We start from the raw sequence: 22,748 nt of genomic DNA on the forward strand, positions 1-22,748 counted from the left end.
CTTGATGACGATTTAGTCTTGGCACTAACCTCGATATCCTCTTTGTATTTTTAGCAATGATGCTTCCATTATATTTCTCAGGAAACGCTTTCTGACTCCACAATCAAAAGTGTGGCCAGTAAGTTGTGATATTCTGTCCCACGTGTCTCTTCATCATTGCCTAGAGAGTGAATAACCAGCAGTAAATAAAAATAAATGCAGTAAAGACGCAATAATACTACCTCTATAATGCAGCATGAATGCATTATACAGGTAAACCAAAAAATGCAATAAATTATGGGGCATCATCCCACAATCAATCCCCACTTTAGGGCCCCTTCAACACAAAATTGCTCTGGCGTTCTTTTCCTTCAGCAAAATAAAACTCCTAGAAACTGATCTAATTTTTTTCATACTGCATGTTTTATGGCAGGATGTTAGCAGTGTTTTTTTTCTATACAAGTGTGTGGACCACATTTTTTCTGCCATTTCTTTTTATAGAGATGTCAAAATTGCCCGAAAAAAATAAAACGCCAAATGTTTAAATACTTTAACATACTGCATTTAAAATAAAACAAAGTCAGGGTCCCCCGAAAAAACCAACTATTAACAAAAACATAAGGCTCAAATGGCATTTATACACTCCACTTTTCCGAGAAGGGGGCAAGAAGGGGGGGGGGTGGGGCCAGCGGCTGGGGAATTTATCATTTTTCACACTAGTTTTCTGGCATAAACGAAGACTGAAACATACAGCAGCTCTGAATTGCTGGAGGATGCATCAAATTTAAATTAGGCGCATCCTCGGCCACACCAGGGGCTATCATAAGCCTGCATAAGGCTACTTTCACACTAGCGTTCAGAGTCGGGTTCGCTCTGATGTCTGCTCAGACGGATCCGCTCCTATAATGCAGACGGATCCGTTCTGAACGGATACAAACGTCTGCATTATAGTTTGAAAAAAAAACTAAGTGTGAAAGTAGCCTGAACGGATCCGTCCAGACTTTACATTGAAAGTCAATGGGGGACGGATCCGTTTGAAGATTGAGCCATATGGTGTCATCTTCAAGCGATCCGTCCCATTGACTTACATTGTAAGTCTGGACGGATCCGCTTGCCTCCGCACGGCCAGGCGGACACCACCGAACGCTGCAAGCAGCGTTCAGGTGTCCGCTCGCTGAGCGGAGCGGAGGCTGAACGCTGGCAGACTGATGCATCTCAGAGGATCCGCGTCCACTGAGAATGCATAAGGCTTGGACGGTTGCGTTCGGGGCCGCTTGTGAGCCCCTACAAACGGAGCTCACGAAGCGGACACCCGAACGCAGGTGTGAAAGTAGCCTAAGACGCTAGTCTATGTTAAATTCCCTCCAAAGTATTTCACTTTAGGATAACAGGCTGAACTAGATGGACAGATGTCTTTTTTCAGCCTTATAAACTATGTTACTATGTTACTTCAGACCATAATCTACTGCCCTGCATTTCTTTAAAGAGCACATGTCACCATGAAATACAGTGCAATCTGCGGGCAACAAGAGGAGCTGCTATAGAGCAGGAGGAGCTGAGCAAATCAATATATAGTTTTGTGGAAAAGTGAGCAAAACTTGTAATTTATTCATTTAAATCTCTGCTCTCTGATCTGTAGACATGTGGGACATCTTATCAGTGGCTGACAGCTATCTATGAATACACACTATCAGTCATTGAGCTCAGAAAAAGCAGAGATTTGCATTTTGCTGAATCTTCTCCCATAAAAGTACATATCAATCTGCTCAACTCATCCTACTATGTTTATACTGCATTTCATGTTGAGGGACCCAGGTATGTGACACATACTTCATCCCCATTTCATACATAAAATGGCTTTAGATTAGTACTGGTCTAAATATTCCCCTGGAATGCATAGGATGTGCTAGGTATGCTTTATGTGCTTCTTTTGCTTTATTTGTTCATGATTATCTATATTGCTCTGTCCTTTGATATATACTCCTCCTTTCGTGTGATACTTGTGGAGTGACATTATTCCTACAGTATAATTCTTATATCATGATCTACAAGTCTAGCGAAACGGGGAGGGAGAGGGGCATCTGGAAAGGCTGCCAAAACTGGACAACCTCTTTAAAGTCTGGTCCTTTAACCCCTTAAGGACTTAGGACGTATCGGTACAGCATGGTCCCGAGTCCTTAAGGACCCATGACGTACCGGTACGTCATAACTTGAAATCGTATTCGGCGCCCCAGGGGTTAATCGGAACGGGATTTCGGCTGAAATCATTCAGCCGGCATCCCGTAACAATGCAGGGGGGGGGGGGTCATTTGACTCCTCCGCATCGGCGATCGCAGAAAACCGCAGGTCAATTCAGACCTGCGGTTTGCTGCGCTTTCTGCAGTTTCTGATCCCGCGGGCCCTGGCCGCGGGGATCAGAAGCTTTAGTGTCCCTAAAATATATATTTTACACCCCCCCTGCACCCCTGCATGATTTTTTTGCCGGCGGGTGGTGCAGGGGGGGGAGTTGTGGGCAGGGGGGCGGTGCGGGAGGCGGGCGGTGCGGCAGGCGGGATCGCGATCTCCCGCCCGCCTCCCCCTTGAATAATCGTTGGTGTTCAGTGGGTATACCAGGGTGCCAGCACATTGCTGGCACCCTGGTATAAACGGCTGACATCTGCGATGCGATGTCAGCCGTTTAACCCTTTCCATACAGCGGTCCGTACGGACCGCTGTATGGAAAAAGTTAACAGTAAGAGGGAGCTCCCTCCCTCTCCCATCGGGGGGCTGCTGTGCCTTTGCAGCCCCCCGATGGAGAGGGAGAGAGCTCCCAGACAGCCCCCCAACAGCCCCGTCCTTACCCTTCCCCGTCTGCGCAGTTCTGACAACTACTGAGCAGACAGGGAAGGTTCCCATGGCAACAGGACGCCGTCTCAGGCATCCTGCTGTCCATGGTGCTGAACAGATCTGTGCTAAAGGCAGAGATCTGTTCAAAGTGTAAGTAATATACAGTACAGTACAATATATATTGTACTGTACTGTATTACACAGACATCAGACCCACTGGATCTTCAAGAACCAAGTGGGTCTGGGTCAAAAAAAAAGTGAAAAAAAAGTAAAAATCAAAAAACACATTTATCACTGATTAAAAATGAAAAAAATAAAATTCCCTACACATGTTTGGTATCGCCGCGTCCGTAACTACCTGATCTATAAACGGTCATGTTACTTTCCCCGCACGGTGAACACCATAAAAATAAAAAAATAAAAACTATTAGGAAATTGAAATTTTGCCCACCTTACTTCCCAAAAAAAAGGTAATAAAAGTGATCAAAAAAGTCGCATGTACGCCAAAATAGTACCAATCAAACCGTCATCTCATCCCGCAAAAATCATACCCTACCCAAGATAATCGCCCAAAAACTGAAAAAACTATGGCTCTTAGACTATGGAAACACTAAAACATGATTTTTTTTTGTTTCAAAATGAAATCATTGTGTAAAACTTAAATAAATAAATAAAAAGTATACATATTAGGTATTGCCGCGTCCGTATCGACCGGCTCTATAAAAATATCACATGACCTAACCCCTCAGGTGACCACCGTAAAAAAAATTAAAATAAAAACGGTGTAAAAAAAGCAATTTTTTTGTCATCTTACATCACAAAAAGTGTAATAGCAAGTGATCAAAAGTGCCACTCAAACCGTCAAACCGCAAAAAATGAGACCCTACTTAAGATAATCGCCCAAAAACTGAAAAAACTATGGCTCTTAGACTATGGAGACACTAAACATTTTTTTTTGTTTTAAAAATGAAATCATTGTGTAAAACTTACATAAATAAAAAAAATTGTATATTGTATACATATTAGGTATCGCCGCGTCCGTGACAACCTGCTCTATAAAATTACCACATGATCTAACCTGTCAGATGAATGTTGTAAATAACAAAAAAAAAAACGTGCCAAAAAATCTATTTCTTGTTACCTTGCCGCACAAAAAAGTGTAATATAGAGCAACCAAAAATCATATGTACCCTAAACTAGTACCAACAAAACTGCCACCCCGTATCCCGTAGTTTCTAAATGGGGTCACTTTTTTGGAGTTTCTACTCTAGGGGTGCATCAGGGGGGCTTCAAATGGGACATGGTGTCAAAAAAACCAGTCCAGCAAAATCTGCCTTCCAAAAACCGTATGACATTCCTTTCCTTCTGCGCCCTGCCATGTGCCCGTACAGCGGTTTACGACCACATATGGGGTGTTTCTGTAAACTACAGAATTGGGGCCATAAATAATGAGTTTTGTTTGGCTGTTAACCCTTGCTTTGTAACTGGAAAAAAAATATTAAAATGGAAAATCTGCCAAAAAAGTGAAATTTTGAAATTGTATCTCTATTTTCCATTAAATCTTGTGCAACACCTAAAGGGTTAACAAAGTTTGTAAAATCAGTTTTGAATACCTTGAGGGGTGTAGTTTCTTAGATGGGGTCACTTTTATGGAGTTTCTACTCTAGGGGTGCATCAGGGGGGCTTCAAATGGGACATGGTGTCAAAAAACCAGTCCAGCAAAATATGGCTTCCAAAAACCATACGGCGCACCTTTCCCTCTACGCCCTACTGTGTGCCCGTACAGTAGTTTACGGCCACATATGGGTGTTTCTGTAAACGGCAGAGTCAGAGCAATAAAGATACAGTCTTTTTTGGCTGTTAACCCTTGCTTTGTTAGTGGAAAAAAATTGGTTAAAATGGAAAATTAGGCAAAAAAAAAGAAATTCTCAAATTTCATCCCCTTTTGCCAATAACTCTTGTGCAACACCTAAAGTGTTAACGAAGTTTGTAAAATCAGTTTTGAATACCTTGAGGGGTGTAGTTTATAGAATGGGGTCATTTTTGGGTGGTTTCTATTATGTAAGCCTCGCAAAGTGACTTCAGACCTGTAGTTGGTCCCTAAAAATTGGGTTTTTGTAAATTTCTGAAAAATTTCAAGATTTGCTCTAAACTTCTAAGCTATGTAAACATCCCCAAAAAATAAAATATCATTCCCAAAATGCTACAAACATGAAGTAGACATATGGGGAATGTAAAGTCATCACAATTTTTGGGGGTATTACTATGTATTACAGAAGTAGAGAAACTGAAACTTTTAAATTTGCTAATTTTTCAAAGTTTTTGGTAAATTAGGTATTTTTTTATGCAAAAAAAAATTAACTTTCTTGACCCAATTTTAGCAGTGTCATGAAGTACAATATGTGACGAAAAAACAATCTCAGAACGGCCTGGATAAGTCAATGCGTTTTAAAGTTATGAGCACTTAAAGTGACACTGGTCAGATTTGCAAAAAAGTCCTTAAGGTGAAATAGGGCTGAGTCCTTAAGGGGTTAAATAGGCCTTAGAACAATTACTTGGGAAATTAGCCAAAAAAAACACCTGCAGAATAGCATGTTACTATTTCTTTAATTACAAGATTACGTATATCTTGGTAAGAAATAAACAATGATTAGTAATGTATAATAAGATTTCCAGATTGGCAGAAGAACAGTTTAATGAACATGATGGACATCTCTGACTATCAGTTCCTGACGCCTATTTAAGCCTCTAGCCACATGAACATTTGGTAGGAGAAGCGACTTCATACTTTGTTTGCCATCATTTCAAGAAGAGGGCAGCTCTCACTGAAGTCATCAATACTGGTCTTCAAGTCATTAAATGCTTGCCATTCCTTCAATGCTTTTGGCAGCTTGCGAATTCTAATTTAAGAGGGCAAATACAACATATTAGTCATGACAAACATTATTTTGCAGCATGTACAGTACAGTGTTAACAGTTGCTAAATGTTGTTGGCACACATTGTACAGCACCAACTTATTAAAATCAACAAAACACTAGGAGAGCTGAAATAAAAGAGTGCACCCAACAAAGGCTTTTCACTTGAGGAAGACAATTATGTAGAAAACATCCTTTGTTCTTGTACAATTAGATGCAGTAATAAAAAATTTATGTTATCAAAGGAAATGTCACATCATTCAACATTATTGGAGATGTTTTCGTAACAAAGCCTAAGACATCCTACTGTAAGTTGTTTGCCTGTACTGAATGATATTGTAAGGGGCAATAAGGGAGACTGTACTAAGGGGCACCAAAGTGGACAATACTGTACTAAGGGGCACCAAAGGGGACATGACTGTACTAAGGTGCACCAAAGGGGACATTACTGTACTAAGGGGCACCAAAGGTGACATTACTGTACTAAGGGGCACCAAAGGGGACATTACTGTACTAAGGTGCACCAAAGGGGACATTACTGTACTAAGGGGCACCAAAGGGGACATTACTGTACTAAGGGGCATCAAATGGACATTACTGTACTAAGGGGCACCAAAGGGGACATTACTGTACTAAGGGGCACCAAAGGGACATTACTGTACTAAGGGGCACCAAAGGGACATTACAGTACTATAAGGGGCACCAAAGGGACATTACTGTACTAAGGGGCACCAAAGGGGACATTACTATACTAAGGGGCACCAAAGGGACATTACTGTACTAAGGGGAACCAAACGGATCATTACTGTACTAAGGGGAACCAAACGGATCATTACTGTACTAAGGGGAACCAAACGGGACATTTCTGTACTATGGAGCAATAAGGGGGACATTACTGATGCAAGGAGCACCAAAAGGGACACTACTGTATAAAGGGGCACTAAGGGGGACATTACTGTACTAAAATGGAAAAAAGTGGGACATTACTGTACTAAGGGGAACATTACATTATTAAGGGGCAATAGAGGGGACACTACTGTGCTAAATGGCACAAAGGGGACATTACTTATGCAAGGAGACCTAAAAGGGACATTATAGTACTAAGATGCAGATCACAGTACTAAGGGGGACTTTACTGTACTAAGGGGCAATAAATGTGGCATTACTGTACTAAGGGGCAGTAAAGGGAACATTGCTATACTAAAGGACACCATGGGGACATTATAGATGCAAGGAGCACTGATGGGGACATTACTTTACTAAGGGGCACATTATTTTTGTAAAGGGGACTAAGGGATTCATTGCTATTGTATCGGGGCATAAACAGGGACATAACTACTGAGGGAGTCAAAGATGTCTTTACATTACACTCTGCAGACATGACATACTTCCTCATGGCTGGAGGAAGTATTTATGGTGGTCTGGGTCAGATAAAGATGAAAAGGGAAAGTGAACAATTCCAATCATAGAGGATGTCATGTTTAATTCACTGCATATAACTGTACTGTATTTTTACAACTGTTATCCACCACCATATGGTTATTGTATAGCAGTAATTTTGGTCTTAGTACAATGGTTTCTATTTGGTATCAGCATGGTGGTATTCAGTCATTCGATGGTGGTAATTTGTGTTCATGGTCTGGAGTTATTTTTTGGCCAGTGTTTTTTATTACTATTATTTTTTTTGGGGGGGGGGGATATATATATATATATATATATATATATATATATATAGAAGATGAAAAAACGGACAGCACTCCACGTAAAAGCTGGTGGTGTTTATTCACCCATGTGGATGGCAACGTTTCAGCTCATACAAGAGCCTTTGTCAAGCCTTGGGCTTGACAAAGGCTCTTGTATGAGCTGAAACGTTGCCATCCACATGGGTGAATAAACACCACCAGCTTTTACTTGGAGTGCTGTCCGTTTTTTCATCTTCTATTTACGGGGTAAGCTGCTACATCCCTGGACATAGCACCCTCCTTGTGTTATTCTTCCGGTGCCGCCATTATTTTCCTTTTTTTATATATATATATATATATATATATATATATATATAGACCTTAGCAACACTACTGGGTCTCACATGGAAGGGGTGCCCAGGTCTAAAAATTGTCCTGGAGCCTACAGAACTCTAATCACACCACATGTATGTTGCCGTAGTGTAGTTCAGCACTGTACTCAAATAAAGGCTGTCACCACAAAATGTAATGCAGTCTGAGCAGAACAGATTGATATATAGTTTTGTGGGAAAAGATTTGGTAAAACCTGGAATTTAAATATTTATATCTCACACAATGCTATCAACCACTGATAACGCATCCTCCCTGTACCGATAGGTATTTACAGGAGGTAGAAAAAGCAGATATATAAATGTATAAAATACATGTTTTACTGAATGTTTTCACACAAAACTATATATCACTCTGCTCTGCTCCTCCTACTCTATAACATGCTGCTTTCAGATTGCATTGCAGTTTGTGGTGACAGGTCCTCTTTAAAGCATCCTGCATTGTCTATGAGACAAGCAGGCAAAGGCTGTAATAAGACAGTCTTTGTATGCTAACAGGTAAGTCTTGAAGTCCTAAAAAATCTGAGTTCCATTTCTTGCCTTATTATCGGAACTTGTATTACTTGGAAAGGATATAAAACCAATAAAAGCTAATGCTAAGCGGCTCTTTACATGGGCCCGAGAATCCACCAGATAATCGCGAACAAGTGTTCATAGGAGCTGACGATTGAACAAACAAAACGCTAATTGGATCGTTTGTGTAGGCACCTAAATCGTTGTTTGCCAGCAGCAGATCGTGTTGTGTAAACAAGCTCTGCTGCTGGCAAACAAGTCTGTATGGGGATGATCGATGGCATCAGTGACCGCTCCTCCCTCAACTTTGGAGAAAATCTCTGCATGTAAATGTGTCAGTCTCCTTCACTGACGAGCGGGCGCTTGCCAGGAAGGAATAGTTCCTGCTGAATTATCCCGTCTAAAGGGACCTTTACACAAATCTGAAATACACACCTATTTTGGAAGTCTAGAAGCTCACTGTTGATTTTTTCAATATCCAGGTCAGTCCACAATATGTCATAATATCCAGTAATATTTTCTATAACTGCATTGTAAAGACCATATAGTTTCTGCTGCAAAGATAGCTCACGTTTGATCCTTTGCAGCTCAGCATATTCTAAAAAATATTAAACAACGGAAAAAACTGGTACTGAGAACAGTTAAACAATTTAGTCTTAAGCTAGTATTTTAAGATCCCAAATTCTAACACAAGCAATATTGGTAACTGAAGCAGCACATTATCTCACTAATATCTATGCACAGTAATGTATGACACTACTGCAATGACAACCACATAGCTGCCAATACCTTATCAGTTTATGACACACATTGGATAGCTGGCACTTCTATTCATCCTATGCTTTATACTCACTTTAAACTGAATTCTATTTAGGCCTCATGCACATGACTTTCTGTATTTTGTAGATGGCCAACAGCATATCCACCAAATGCATGCATGCTGCACTTTTTGAGGGCTTAATAGTAAAAATACCTATTCTTGTCCGCAAAACAGAAAAGAACAGGACATGTTCTATAATTAGAATCACCGACACACGGATGAGGACAGCACATAAATGACATCGGTGTGCTGTCCGCATTTTTGGCGGTCCCAAACAAATGAATGGGTCCGCATCTGAACAGCAAAGAATGCGGGTTGCACACAGACCACAAATATTGTCGTGTTCATGAGGCCTTACGCTGCTGGTAATATTATCGTAACTACCGTATAAAACTGCCACATATTGTAGAAACAGGAATATTTTAGCAGTTTTCTCATACAAGTAGCTTCAGGAGTTGGAGTTCTGTAAAATCTGAACATTATGTTATTATAATTGTGCTGTTCACCTGTTATTTGGAGACCAAAGAGCTCTTCTCCTCCAGAGAAAGTAATATATTTCCTCCATAATTCATCAAATTTAGCCTGAAACACTTGCAATCTGTCACTAGCTTCCCTGGGAGGTATCCCTTCTACTCCAGGACCACTATGAATAAAAGAATTACAAGAAAGTACAATAATAAAATACTCTATGCGTTATGGATTAAAAACATCTCATACGGTATGAACAGCCATTTCTGTCAAAGCAATATAATAGTTCCATAGTTCCTCGGATCTGAGAGAATTTAAAGACAGCAAGTTGTATAAATCAAGAACTAGCAAATAGTCTGATGCCACAAGTAATGAAAAAATATGCTGTAAAGCAGGCCACCAGCTTCTCAATAATGCCCATGAAACCAAGAGGCAATGAACTACATATTTACTTACGTAAAATCATAGTCTTTATAGAATTTTGCGGAATCAACCTGGAATTTCTTGACACCGTCCAGTAAATCTGTTTTCATCTCTGGTTGCACTTTAATAAGTAAATTCTGGGTTTGCAAAACCTGACAAAAAGCCCAATAAAGAATTAATAAGACCTGTAGAAGGAATATTGGCTTTATATTTATAATGCATAAAGCAAAGATGGTAAATCTACCTGTGTATTCAAGTTCTTCCAAGCATATGCTAAGCCATCTACTCGCTCAGCATTGCCATCTTGGAACAGAAGATCATATTTCACCAGAAGACTATGGGACTCCTCAATTGGTCCAATCATCATGTCAATTTTAATTTCCGACTCCCTGATTTCCTTCAAGGCATCCATTGCGCCACGAACATCATCAAGGTCATTAATTGGTCTGTTCAATCTCTTATTGAGATTATCAATAAATGAGTAGATTTCATCCATGTCCATAGCAGCCTTCTTATTCAAAGCTGAGCCAATTGCTCTCTTCCACCTGCGGCACTCTTGAACTAACGCCATTTTCAGACAATCAGTGGAAAAGTCCACAGATCCTACAATGCAATGGCCTGGAAGTTCATCAATCTGGGTTTCCAGTTGCTGTAAGGAAAATATGGATATGAGGCAGCATAAATATGTATTCAATTGAGCTCATGATATTGGGACTTATGACAAGCTAATATTTTGCTTACGGAATAGTAATTCAGCTGAGTTCGAAATTCAGACATTACAGGGTTGGTATCCAGGAATTCTTTCACCTTTTCATCAACATCCTATGAAATGCAAAAGTAACTGACATGAAATACTGATAGAATTACAGCACTGGTACTAGGTGATCAGTGATCATAAAGCTGTATCATAATTCTGCACCACAAAAGTTTTTTTAATGGAGACATATGTCCTCAAAGACAGCCATAACAGTGTGCATCATCTTCCGCTACTGAAATGGTTGCTGTAGGCCCTAAAGGCCTGGGCACCTGGAGCCGTTAATACCCTTGATGCACAAACCCATGGACAGGCAGCTGCACAGAACACTAGTTTATTAAGTTAAGAGTGTTACTTAACCAGAGTATGATTATATTATTTCAGCACTGTATGGTACATTACAATGAAATGCATACATAGAAGGTACTGTGCAGCACCAACAAACTAGTGTGGGCCCTTCAGATCCTCTCAAAGGCCAAACTTTTGTCATCTCACTTTCTACTCATATTGAAAAGCATTCAAAAGGCCATTTTGGTCATTTTATCCCTACCTTCCAAGAGCCATACCTGTTTTACTTTTTCTGATCATTTAGTTGCTTAGTATTTTGCAGGACAGGTACTTTCTAATAACACCATTTATATTTCCAATAACAGGCATTGGAAAATGTGAAAAAAGTTTCTTATTGGGGTGAAACTGAAAAAAGAAATGCAATTCCGCCATTGTTTACCCGTATTCTGCGGGTCAGTGCGACCACACTGATATCACATTTATATCATTTTTGCTATATTTCAATATGCTTAAAGAAAATTACATCTTTAAAGAACCATTATTTGCATTGACATATTAACCTAAATAACCTATTAATATTTTTTTCTATGGAGCTATATAATGGCTCTTTTTTAGCAATGTGACCTTTAGGCCCCTTTCACATGGGCGAGTTTTCCGCTCGGGTGCAATGCGTGAGGTGAACGCAAGCAAGTGCGGATGCGGTGCGATTTTCACGCATGGTTGCTAGGATGAAAGTCTATTCACTATAATATTTCCCTTATAACATGGTTAGTAGAAGGTCAATTGAGGGTTAAAAAAATAAAATAAAAATTAACTCACCCTCCTCCAATTGATTGCGTAGCTTCTGGTCTCCTGTTCTTTCTTCAGGACCTGTCAAACAACCTGTGGTGACATCACTGTGCTCATCACATGATACATCACATGATCCATCACTATGGTGATGGACCATGTGATGAGCACAGTGACGTCACCACAGGTCCTTTGACAGGTCCTGAAGAGAGAACAGGAGACCGGCAGCTACGCGATCAATTGGAGGAGGCGAGTAATTTGTTTTTCTTTTTTAACCCTCAATTGACCTTTTACTAAGCGTTCTGTATTAAAGAATGCTATTATTTTCCCTTATAACCATGTTATAAGGGAAAATAATAAAATTTACAGAATACTGAACCCAAACCCGAACTTCTGTGAAGAAGTCCTGGTTCGGGTCTGGGTACCAAACATGCCGATTTTTCTCACGCGCGTGCAAAACGCATTAAAACGCTTTGCACTTGCGGGGAAAAATGGCGCATGTTCCCGCAACACACCTGCAACGCCCGTGTGAAAGAGGCCTTAGTGTTTATTAATACCATCTTGGGGCATATATAAATTTTTATCACTTTTTATAAACATTTTTAGGGGTAGGTGAAGCAACTGAAAAAATTGCAATTCGTTTTTTTTCCCCCCAGAGATTGGCTTTTTATATTTAATAGTTAGGGGAGCTTTGGATGTGGTAATACGAATTATAAATATTTTTATAAGTAAAAGGAGCTATTTGAATTTTTTATTGCATTTTTAAGTCTTTTTTTGATTGTATTTTGAAAACATTTTTTACTTTGTTTTATCTTTAAAGGGGTTAATGAAATTAACCCCTGAAATTTTAATACTAATGGCCTATCCTCAGGATAGTTCCTCAATATCTGATCGTGGGGTTCGACACTGGGGATTGCTGCTGATCAGCTGTTTGAGAAGGCAGCGGCGCTCCTGTGAGTGCTGCGGTCTTCTCACAACTTTTCCTAGGTCAGTGACATCACGTTTATCTGTCACGTGGCCTAGGAGCAGCTCAGCTCCATTCAAGTGAAGACAAAACATTCAGAAGAATAACTATCCATATGAAGACCTAGAGGAACTAATGCTCAAGGCCTGTACAGCAGCACACAAAAGGAGAGATTTATCACCTCCCAAAGCCATAGATTTGGAGTTAAAAAGTTGCAAAATCCGGTGTGGGTGGGTTGGGTGGGGACATCTGCCCTGGCACAATTATCATCATTAATGGCACAAACTGGCTAAATGATGACTGAAATATATACAATCTATGAGCTGGAGTAGATTTCAGTCACATGACACGCGAACTGCTGGTGAATGTATTTAATTCATGATGAGGCCTGCGCCTTGTCATAAATGAAATGCCTGCTCCGGCAGTACAGAGCCAATTGAAACCAACATAACATACGTCGATCTTGATAAATTAGATTCGTTGTCCCTAGAGTTCTTACAGGCCTGTAGGCACCATATGAAACCACATATAATGGGTTTGCAACATATCTATAGCTTGAAGCATAAATAGTAATAGTAATAAGGTTGCAAATTTATATCAGATTATTATTGTATTGTGTAATATATACAAACTATGTATGCATCTCTCATCTAGAGTTAGCTTACCTGATTCCATATCCCAGAAAATGTGGTAAAACTGTTCAGAACATCAGTTGCATCCGTCTTAAGTAACAGGACAATAGAACTGAGGTTGGATACAACTTTGCTCACATCTTTGTGTTCAGCAATTTGCTTATCCAAAGGTTTCAGCACCACCATCTTGGTAAGTTCATCACCGAGATCTCGGGCAGCATTTTGCTCCAACTGTAACAAGATTGAAAACAGAGAAGTAAAACAGTGAATCGGCACAAGTCTATGAGGTCTGCACACTAATAGATATATTAGATCACGTAACATTTCCAGTATAACACAAAAATCTCTCTTTTTTTATTTTTCTGCTCTAAATTCCTTAATCAGAACTTATTATTATCTTCATATAAACTGCAGCTTATCATAGGAAAACAAGCATACATGCTTAATGCTATGTGAATGCCCTTTGAATAACTATTCACAGGATAGGAAATAAATCGGAACTTAAAGAGGTTATCCAGTTTCCTATATTGATGCCCTATCCTCAAGATAGGTCACCAATATCAGATAGAACAGATAGAAGGGGGCCAACTCCCGACACCCCCCGATCAGCTGTTTGAAAAGAATGCACTGTTTACCTGCTCGCCACTGACCAACCCCTTTTGTGCTTCCTTGTATTTTGCACTGGAGGTGTGGCTGACTCCAGTCGGTCGTGCACTCCTGACCAGCCTGTCTGCCTCATAGGCTGATTTTAATTAGCATGAGTATAAAGCTTAGTCTGCTCCTCCCCACTCACTGGAAGCCCCTGACACCAGGAGAGGTATGGAGTGGGTAGTGGACTCGGCATGCATGTTGGTACTTGCATCCCCTGTATTCAATGGAGGCCATTTTGGCGCCAAAAATGATAAAAATCTAAGGGGACCTAGCATGCATGTGGAACCTACACCCCCTGAATTTCATGGTCGCTGTCATGGCACTTAACAGGTAGAACATAGTGTTAGGTTCCCGTCTTACAGAGATCGCCTTGATGTGCGGCAGACGGGCTCAAATAATTTTGTACAAAATGTATTTGCCAAGCATCTCTAATTTATTAGCATAGCATTAGGATTACAATATGTTTTTGTACTTTATTTGGTTCGCAGAGATCTGTTTTATTATATGTTGTGTTGTTTTATGTTTCCAGTCATAGCAGCGTGCACCTGCGCATTTGGATGGGATGTGCTGACCAACCCCTTTTGTGTTTTCCTGCTCGCCGCTGCAATGTCATGTAATTAAATCTCCAACATCCCATTCCCTTGAATGGAACAGAGTGTAACAACAACTGCTCCTTCCCATTCAAGGGAATGAAACAGAGGAGCTGTAAGTACATCTGCTCTCCGCTGCAATGCCAATGGCATCCTGAGAATAGGTCATCAATATCGGAGACCGGACAACCCGTTTATTCATTTTTTTATTTTTTTATATATAATAGGAAATTATACCATTTTCAAATATACAAGTAACATTTTCCTTAAACACTTTTTTTTATATCTGGTAGTTGACCCCTATCTGTAGAGTAGAAGGGTTTATCCCATGAATCAGACAGTCATTTGCAATGCATCCATGGCCTAACTGAAACATGGCATCAGTCATGTGACACCCCACTGACATTTAGTAAGCAACAGTGTTACATGACATATATGTGCTGGGTCAGCACAAAGGACATTTCCATGTAATAACTACAGTATATAAACGTTTATGTGGAAATCCTTGTGCATTGGCTATTACAACAACTACCTCACTATGTTTCTGTTTACATGGGTGCCTGTTTCTAGGTGATTTGTAAAATGGCTGCCTGCCTCTAACTGATGTTGTCATGTTGTTAATAAAGTTAACTATCAAATAAATTAGCAACAGAACACATACAGGGAAGACAGGGAGAACAATGTCAGATGTGTTTCTACACAGACAGACATGAAATGATGCTGCAGTAATGCAGTATATACTGTATTCATATGTTCTGCATCTCATTAAGTTGCTATTTAACTGTTAGGCCTCTTTCAGACGGGCGTTGCGGGAAAAGGTGCGGGGAACGTTGTGGGAACATGCGTTTTGCACGCGTGTGAGAAAAATCGCGCATGTTTGATACCCAAACCCGAACTTCTTCACAGAAGTTCGGGCTTGGGATCGGTGTTCTGTAGATTGTATTATTTTCCCTTATAACATGGTTATAAGTGAAAATAATAGCATTCTGAATACAGAATGCATAGTAAAATAGTGCTGGAGGGGTTAAAAAAATATATATATTATTTAACTCACCTTAATCCACTTGCTCGCGCAGCTCGGCATCTCTTCTGTCTCCTTCTTTGCTGTGTGGAGGAACAGGACCTGTGGTAACATCACTCCGGTCATCACATGGTCCATCACCATGGTAAAAGATCATGTGATGGATCATGTGATGACCGGAGTGACGTCACCACAGGTCCTTTTCCTCCACACAGCAAAGAAGGAGACAGAAGAGATGCCGGGCTGCGCGAGCAAGTGGACTAAGGTGAGTTAAATAATTTTTATTTATTTATTAACCCCTCCAGCACTATTTTACTATGCATTCTGAATTCAGAATGCTATTATTTTCCCTTATAACCATGTTATAAGGGAAAATAATAATGATCGGGTCTCCATCCCGATCATCTCCTAGCAACCGTGCGTGAAAATCGCACCGCATCCGCACTTGCTTGCGATTTTCACGCAACCCCATTCATTTCTATGGCGCCTGTGTTACGTGAAAAATGCACAAAATAGAGCATGCTGCAATTTTCACGCAACGCACACGTGATGCGTGAAAATCACGCTCATGTGAACAGCCCCATAGAAATGAATGGGTCGGGATTCAGTACGGGTGCAATGCGTTCAACTCATGCATCGCATCTGCGCGGAATACTCGCCCGTGTGAAAGGGGCCTTAGATATCTGAACAGTTACGTGAATGCCAGTGGTCACATGACAGGATTGAGGGTCACATGCATTACGCCATCTTTAGTCCTATTCAGATCTCATACAGATGCATTTTACAGGACTAAAATGAGATGTACCATTTTTTTTCTTTAGAGAGAGGCTATTGTGTGAAAAAGAGCAACATTTTAAATACATATTAGAAAATTGTTACTGCCTATTCTCTAAACAAATAAATGTAATCATTAAAACCGGAATACCTCTTTAATTGGAAGGTACACAGTTTGCTGAACAAAGTTACTAATTGAAAAATGCAAAATTACAGCCTGAATAAATTCCTTTCCACACAGAAAATGAAATAATTGCCATAGATTATGCAAAGCCATCACCATGTGGAATAATTCTTATGAATATTATTTTAGATTAATTCTTATAAAGTAGACTTAATGGAATAGTCATTTAAGGTCTGCCTTTATATATTTAGCATTCTTCTTACTTTGCAATTATAATATAATTTATATTTCCACTCAGAATCCTCTGTAGCATGATGTAATGAGAATGGAAAACTGCAGTAGGTCTTTTGAAGAAAAAAATGTCACCTACTTTCATAGCAATCATGACAGGACAAATCCCAACAAATGGAACAGAAAAGGCTCCGCCAAATAATGGAGGGATTCAAAAGACCAAACCAGGTCCCTCATCATTCCTGCATGATTGTGAATTATATATTAAAAGTCTAATTTGGTAAATGAAAAACTCTACTTTAAATGAGAGATTCATTTGAGCAAAACATCTACAAATACAGAAGTACAATACAGAAGTGTATGAGTAAAAATGTAATGCTTTCCAGAGAGGTAAACTATCAGTTACACGAGTAGCTTATCTCCAAAACACATAGGTCAACGACGTAAGGGTTCTCCATTGATCTACTGAGCACTGATATTTTTGGCTGTGACAACACTCACAGAAAAAGGTGTATACACAAATAGATATTTCCCACAATATGAATGGCTCCATAACCGTCTGGAGCCCTGCAAAATATTCCGACTGCATTTTCCATACACCAATTTAACAGCCAAGCACAAAATAACTTTCCCGACAGTACATTTTGTGGCAGTTCAGAATTTACATATGAAACTAGTATTTAAAGTTGGGGCAATGCCTTTCCAAAGGGAAGGTGCCTCGGCGATCAGCTTACCGCTATAGGTCTGGTGGCTGAGACCCTCAGAAGAAGCTGTGATGGAAACATTAAAGGGAATCTGTCACCATGATTCTGGACTATATCTTCTTGTCTGATATACGATTATAGCTCTTCAACTGTCTTAGGTCTTGTTTGATGACATTTTTTTGTTTTCTACTCGTGAATCTGGACTATGAAGTCCTGCTGTTGTGATAGATGCAGCTTTAGCACTGTCTTGTTAAAATATTCAAGATGTTCCATTAAAAAAAAAATGTTAGGATGGGAGCATATGTTGTTGTACAACCCCTATATACCGTTCAACATCAATAGTACCTTTCCAGATGTGTAAGCTGTCGATGCCATAGGAACTAATGCAAGCCCATACCATCAGAAATGCAGACTTTTTAACTGTGCGCAGATAACAATCTGGATGGTCCCTCTCCGCTTGAGTCCACAGAACACAGTGTCCGTGGTTTCCAAAAAAGAATTTTACATTTTGATTCATCTGACCACAAAACAGTTTTACATTTTGCCTCAGTCCATTTGAGCCCAGGAAAGACAGTGCAGTTTGTGGATCGTGTTTACATATGGTTTCTTCTTTGCACAATACAGCTTTAAAGGGAACCTGTCATGTGGATATTTGATTATAATCTAACTAATTATATACAATCATTAACTACTAAAAAGTGCCTTAGATGTATTCACTTACTGGTGTGACAGATGGTTACCTCATAATATACACACAAAGATGCCGCATGCCAATGAGCTGATTTGAGTCCAGCGTGATGTCAGTGAGTCCAGCGTATATTTAATTCAGAGCTATAGCCACTCACCTGCCCACCTGCTGCTGATTCATATGGAAAATAACTGTCATTCAGCAGCAGGTGGGCGGGGAGAGTCAGGAGCTCATGAATATTCATGACTCGTCATTATCATCTGGAGCTTTTCAATACAAGACGCTGGCAGATTGACTGGGTCAATTAAAGAAAGTGACCCAGCATTTTGCTAAGAGAATCAGTCACTTATCTATGTTGACCTTAGTTAGGACACCATAAAACTGGTGACAGGTTCCCTTTAACTTGCATTTTTTGATTGCACAGTGAACTGTGTTTACAGACAATGATTTCTAGAAGTGAGCCCATGCAGTGATTTCCAGTACAGAATCATGCTATTTTAATGCAGTGTCACCTGAGGGCCTGTAGATCATGAGTATCCAATACCGACGGACTTGTCCATTGCACGTATGGATTTCTCCAGATTCTCAATTTTTTTGGATGATATCCTATGCTGTAGATGGTGGGATATTCAAAGTCTTTGCAATTTTACATTGAGGAACATTTTTCTGATATGTAAATCAACAATTTGTAGATACCATTTTTTTTTTGCAGTTTTGTGAACCTCTGCCCACCTTTGCTTCTGACAGACTCTGCCTCTCTAACATATGTTCTTTTTTATACCCAGTCATGTGACTTAGTAGCAAATTGCTCCTCCAGATGTTTTTTATTATTACCACTTACTTTTCCAGCCTTTTGCCCCTGTCGGAACTTCTTTGAGATGCTTTGCCACGATCAAGTTCTAAATTAAGTTAATTATTTTCATGAAATGGTAAAATATCTCACTTTCAACATCTGTTATGTGTTCTATGTTCTATTGTGAATAAAATAGAGTCTAAGAGATTTGCAAATCATTGCACTCTGTTTTCATTTACATTTTACTCAGCCTCCCAACTTTTTAGGACTTGGGGTTGTAGTACAACATGGTAGCCTTTCAAAATAATGGCCTATCAAGTATTACATGATTATGTCAACTCGACCAAAGTGGTGGTCGCTCTTTCTGTTTGATCTCCACTCTGGCTAAAGGTACGTTGTCACATGGATCAATTTCTTGCATACTACATAATAATCTACATAGTCAAAGATTCATACTGTAAGTATACAGCCTCCTGTGATGGAAAGTCCACCACAGATCTAACCATATCCTGAGCAGCGATATCTGTACCAATTGGCGTAGTTTTTCTTTAAAAGCGTATGACAGATATGCTGCAGCACTGCAAAGGGCAAGATCCACAACAGATATCAACAACATAAATTAACATGCTGCAGATTTAAAATCCACACCATGTGACAAGTTAGATTCAGAAACTCTCATCCACTTCACTGCCACTGTAAATGCTGTGTATTTTACACACAAAATTCTGCTCCTGAAAATCGGCAGTGTTTAAACCACATGTGGCTGTACCCTAAAAGGTTAGATTGATGTCTGATAAAGACCATTCAGAAATGAGATGTATTTCATAAAACCCTGATCCACATTTACTAATGTGATTGTGTCTAGAATGTGGCATAAAATATGCCAAAATCTGGGGCATTTCTGGTGCATAACATTGCATCAAGTTTAAGACATATTTTTGAAGCAAATGTGGCAAAAATAATAATCCACTGCGTTAGTGAGTGGCTTAACTGGAAAAGGTGTGGATTATTTAAAAAAGGGTGTGAACCAGTGTGCGCTAAAATTGTAATTATAAAAAAAATATATAGCCACCACATCTTGCTGCAAAGTAAAGCCACCAATAGGAGATATAAAGTTAGAAAGAAGAGTCTACCCACGCACCAAATTTATGAGCCAGCCTGAGTCACTGTGATAAGTTTCAGCCATCTACATTTTACACAGGATTAGTAAATCTGTTCCATTAAGTAAAGACATTTACGTAGATTTAAAGAAGAAAACTTCAAGGACTGATAAGTAATTTGTTGAAAAATTTCTTGGAAGTTCTCATGTTTGTCACCACTTCTATTTAATCTAACCTCTCCACAGTAAAAGAACATCCTAATCATGACAATAAAATATACACTTACAATAGCTCAAAGATAAAGTACATTACCTGTTGCTGTTTGTGATGTAGATGCGCAAAATTCCACAGAGGAATGTCCTTGGCTGCTGACAATATGATATTTATGGCTTTGTTCACAGCACTCTGAAACAGAATGGAATAGTATTGTAATGATAAAACTAGAGATGAGTGAATCAATTCTACACAAATCTAATTTGTTAACAATTTCCCAAAAGATTGTACTTTTCGGAGAATCCTAAACTTTTGTGAGTCTTCTCAGATAAACTGCTCCAAAAAGGCGGCCACCATTTTACAAATCAACAGAAAGTGAAGAAGGCATCTGCCACCAAAAAGGGATGCTTTTTAGACAATTTTTTAATAGAAAAAAATAGTGCAGTGTGTTTTTAAACAGGCTGTTTGTTACCAACTGATACCATCTGTTTACTCATAGGGCTACATGCTGCTGTCACTTTCACATAAGGAATGCTGTCTTGGTGTTGAAGAGCTTGAAAGGGGTTTGATACAGTCCCAGAAGACCCCGGAGTAGGGTACACAACTTTTTAGGGCAATCAGGGCACTTTTGATTCAGCCCAAATTAAATCTGATGGCCGATTAGATAGAATCGGACCTGAAACAAATTTGGGAAATTCGCTCATCTCTAGATAAAACCCAAGGGGGCATTACACATAGGAGCAATATTACACATTTGCTTCTTTAAAGGGGTTAGGCCATTATTGACGTCAAAAATTTAAATCAAGCATCATATAGTAAATGGCAATCTCTGGAAAAGCTAGAACCAGCCCTGTACCTCACATGGAACCAGATAGCTCCACATTCCCTGTTCCAATTAGTCTGCTAGATTTATTTCAGGCTAAAAGCTCTGGTTGGTGGCAGCTGAAAATTTAAACTAAGCATGTGCGACCACCTCAGTGAGTTGAACGGAGAAACAAGGCGAAAAACAAACAGCAGGTGACACTATAAACATTTTATTGAATAGCTCAATGGGTATACTACATTTTTAATTACATGCATTTATAAAAGTATTCCGATCCAATTGCTGGTTTAAAAACTGTCAGGGTGCAACTCCTTTAAGTAGTAAAATGTATGCAGATAGATACACACATTACAATAATATAATTTTGTAGCTAACTAGTTAGTGGTTTCTGATCAATTGGTCAACACGTTTATGTGTGGATATAAAATTATTCCAAGAGAAGACTGCTATAAAGGGTGGTATGATATGAGCTGTTCTTCGATACAAAGCGTATTTTTCGCCCCATAAGACACACTTTTCCCCCCTCAAAATTGGGGGGGGGGGGAAATGCCCCTGCGTCTTATGGGGCGAATGCTTCCATTTTACATCGCAGACTGCGATGTATGAGCCGGGAGAGAGGAGGGGCTGGAGTCCGGAACTAGGGGCGGGGCACGGTGCAGTCACTGTACTCTTACACCGGGCCCCGCCGCTCACCGAAGTATTTATAAACATGAATCCTTATCCTGTTATTAAGTTTAACTAAAGCTGCGCTCTCTCCTGTTCCCCTGTTCCCATGTATCCCCACAGCACTTACGAACAAGCTTCAATAGCAGGCAGAGCGGACGGCAGCAGTAACCTCACTCACTGACGTCGAGCGCCTGCTCCGCCCACTTTATGATCGAAGCAGGCGGAGCAGGTGCGCGACGTCAGTGAGTGACGTTACTGCTGCCGTCCGCTCTGCCTGCGATGGAAGCTTGTTCGTAAGTGCTGTGGGGATACAGGGGAACATGGGAACATGGAAGAGAGCAGCGTTAGTTAAACTTAATAACAGGATAAGGATTCATGTTTATAAATACTTCGGTGAGCAGAGGGCCGGTGTATTGGGGGACACTGTTATGAGTGGGATCTGTGGATGACATATAGCAGTGTCATCCACAGATCCCCCCCATAACAGTTCCATCCACAGATCCACCACCCAATAACAATGCCATCCACAGATCCCCCCATCCCATAACAATGCCATCCACAGATCTCCCACCCCATAACAATGCCATCCACAGATCTCCCACCCCATAGCAGTACCATCCACAGATCCCCGATAACAGTGCCATCCACAGATCCCCCATAACAGTGCCATCCACAGATCCCCCATAACAGTGCCATCCACAGATCCCCCATAACAGTGCCATCCACAGATCCCCCATAACAGTGCCATCCACAGATCCCCCATAACAGTGCCATCCACAGATCCCCCATAACAGTGCAATCCACAGATCCCCCATAACAGTGCCATCCACAGATCCCCCATAACAGTGCCCTCCACAGATCCCCCATAACAGTGCCATCCACAGATCCCCCTTAACAGTGCCATACACAGGTCCCCCACATGACAGT

The 22,748-nt window shown here is 40.2% G+C and overlaps 1 protein-coding gene across 1 annotated transcript in view; it reads right to left on the bottom strand.

Moving 5' to 3' along the window:
- LOC121001312 (dynein heavy chain 5, axonemal-like) overlaps positions 1 to 22,748 on the bottom strand; it is a 304,445-nt gene that overhangs the window by 180,932 nt on the left and 100,765 nt on the right. Inside the window, 11 exon segments of the mRNA XM_040432320.1 lie at positions 30 to 50; positions 52 to 141; positions 143 to 160; positions 5,594 to 5,705; positions 8,741 to 8,903; positions 9,632 to 9,768; positions 10,050 to 10,168; positions 10,261 to 10,665; positions 10,758 to 10,838; positions 13,477 to 13,674; positions 20,432 to 20,524. Of these exon segments, the coding sequence (XP_040288254.1) occupies positions 30 to 50; positions 52 to 141; positions 143 to 160; positions 5,594 to 5,705; positions 8,741 to 8,903; positions 9,632 to 9,768; positions 10,050 to 10,168; positions 10,261 to 10,665; positions 10,758 to 10,838; positions 13,477 to 13,674; positions 20,432 to 20,524 (1,437 nt within the window).

The sequence above is a fragment of the Bufo bufo genome, chromosome 5 (assembly GCF_905171765.1).
Source record: "Bufo bufo chromosome 5, aBufBuf1.1, whole genome shotgun sequence".
Classification (NCBI taxonomy): domain Eukaryota; kingdom Metazoa; phylum Chordata; class Amphibia; order Anura; family Bufonidae; genus Bufo; species Bufo bufo.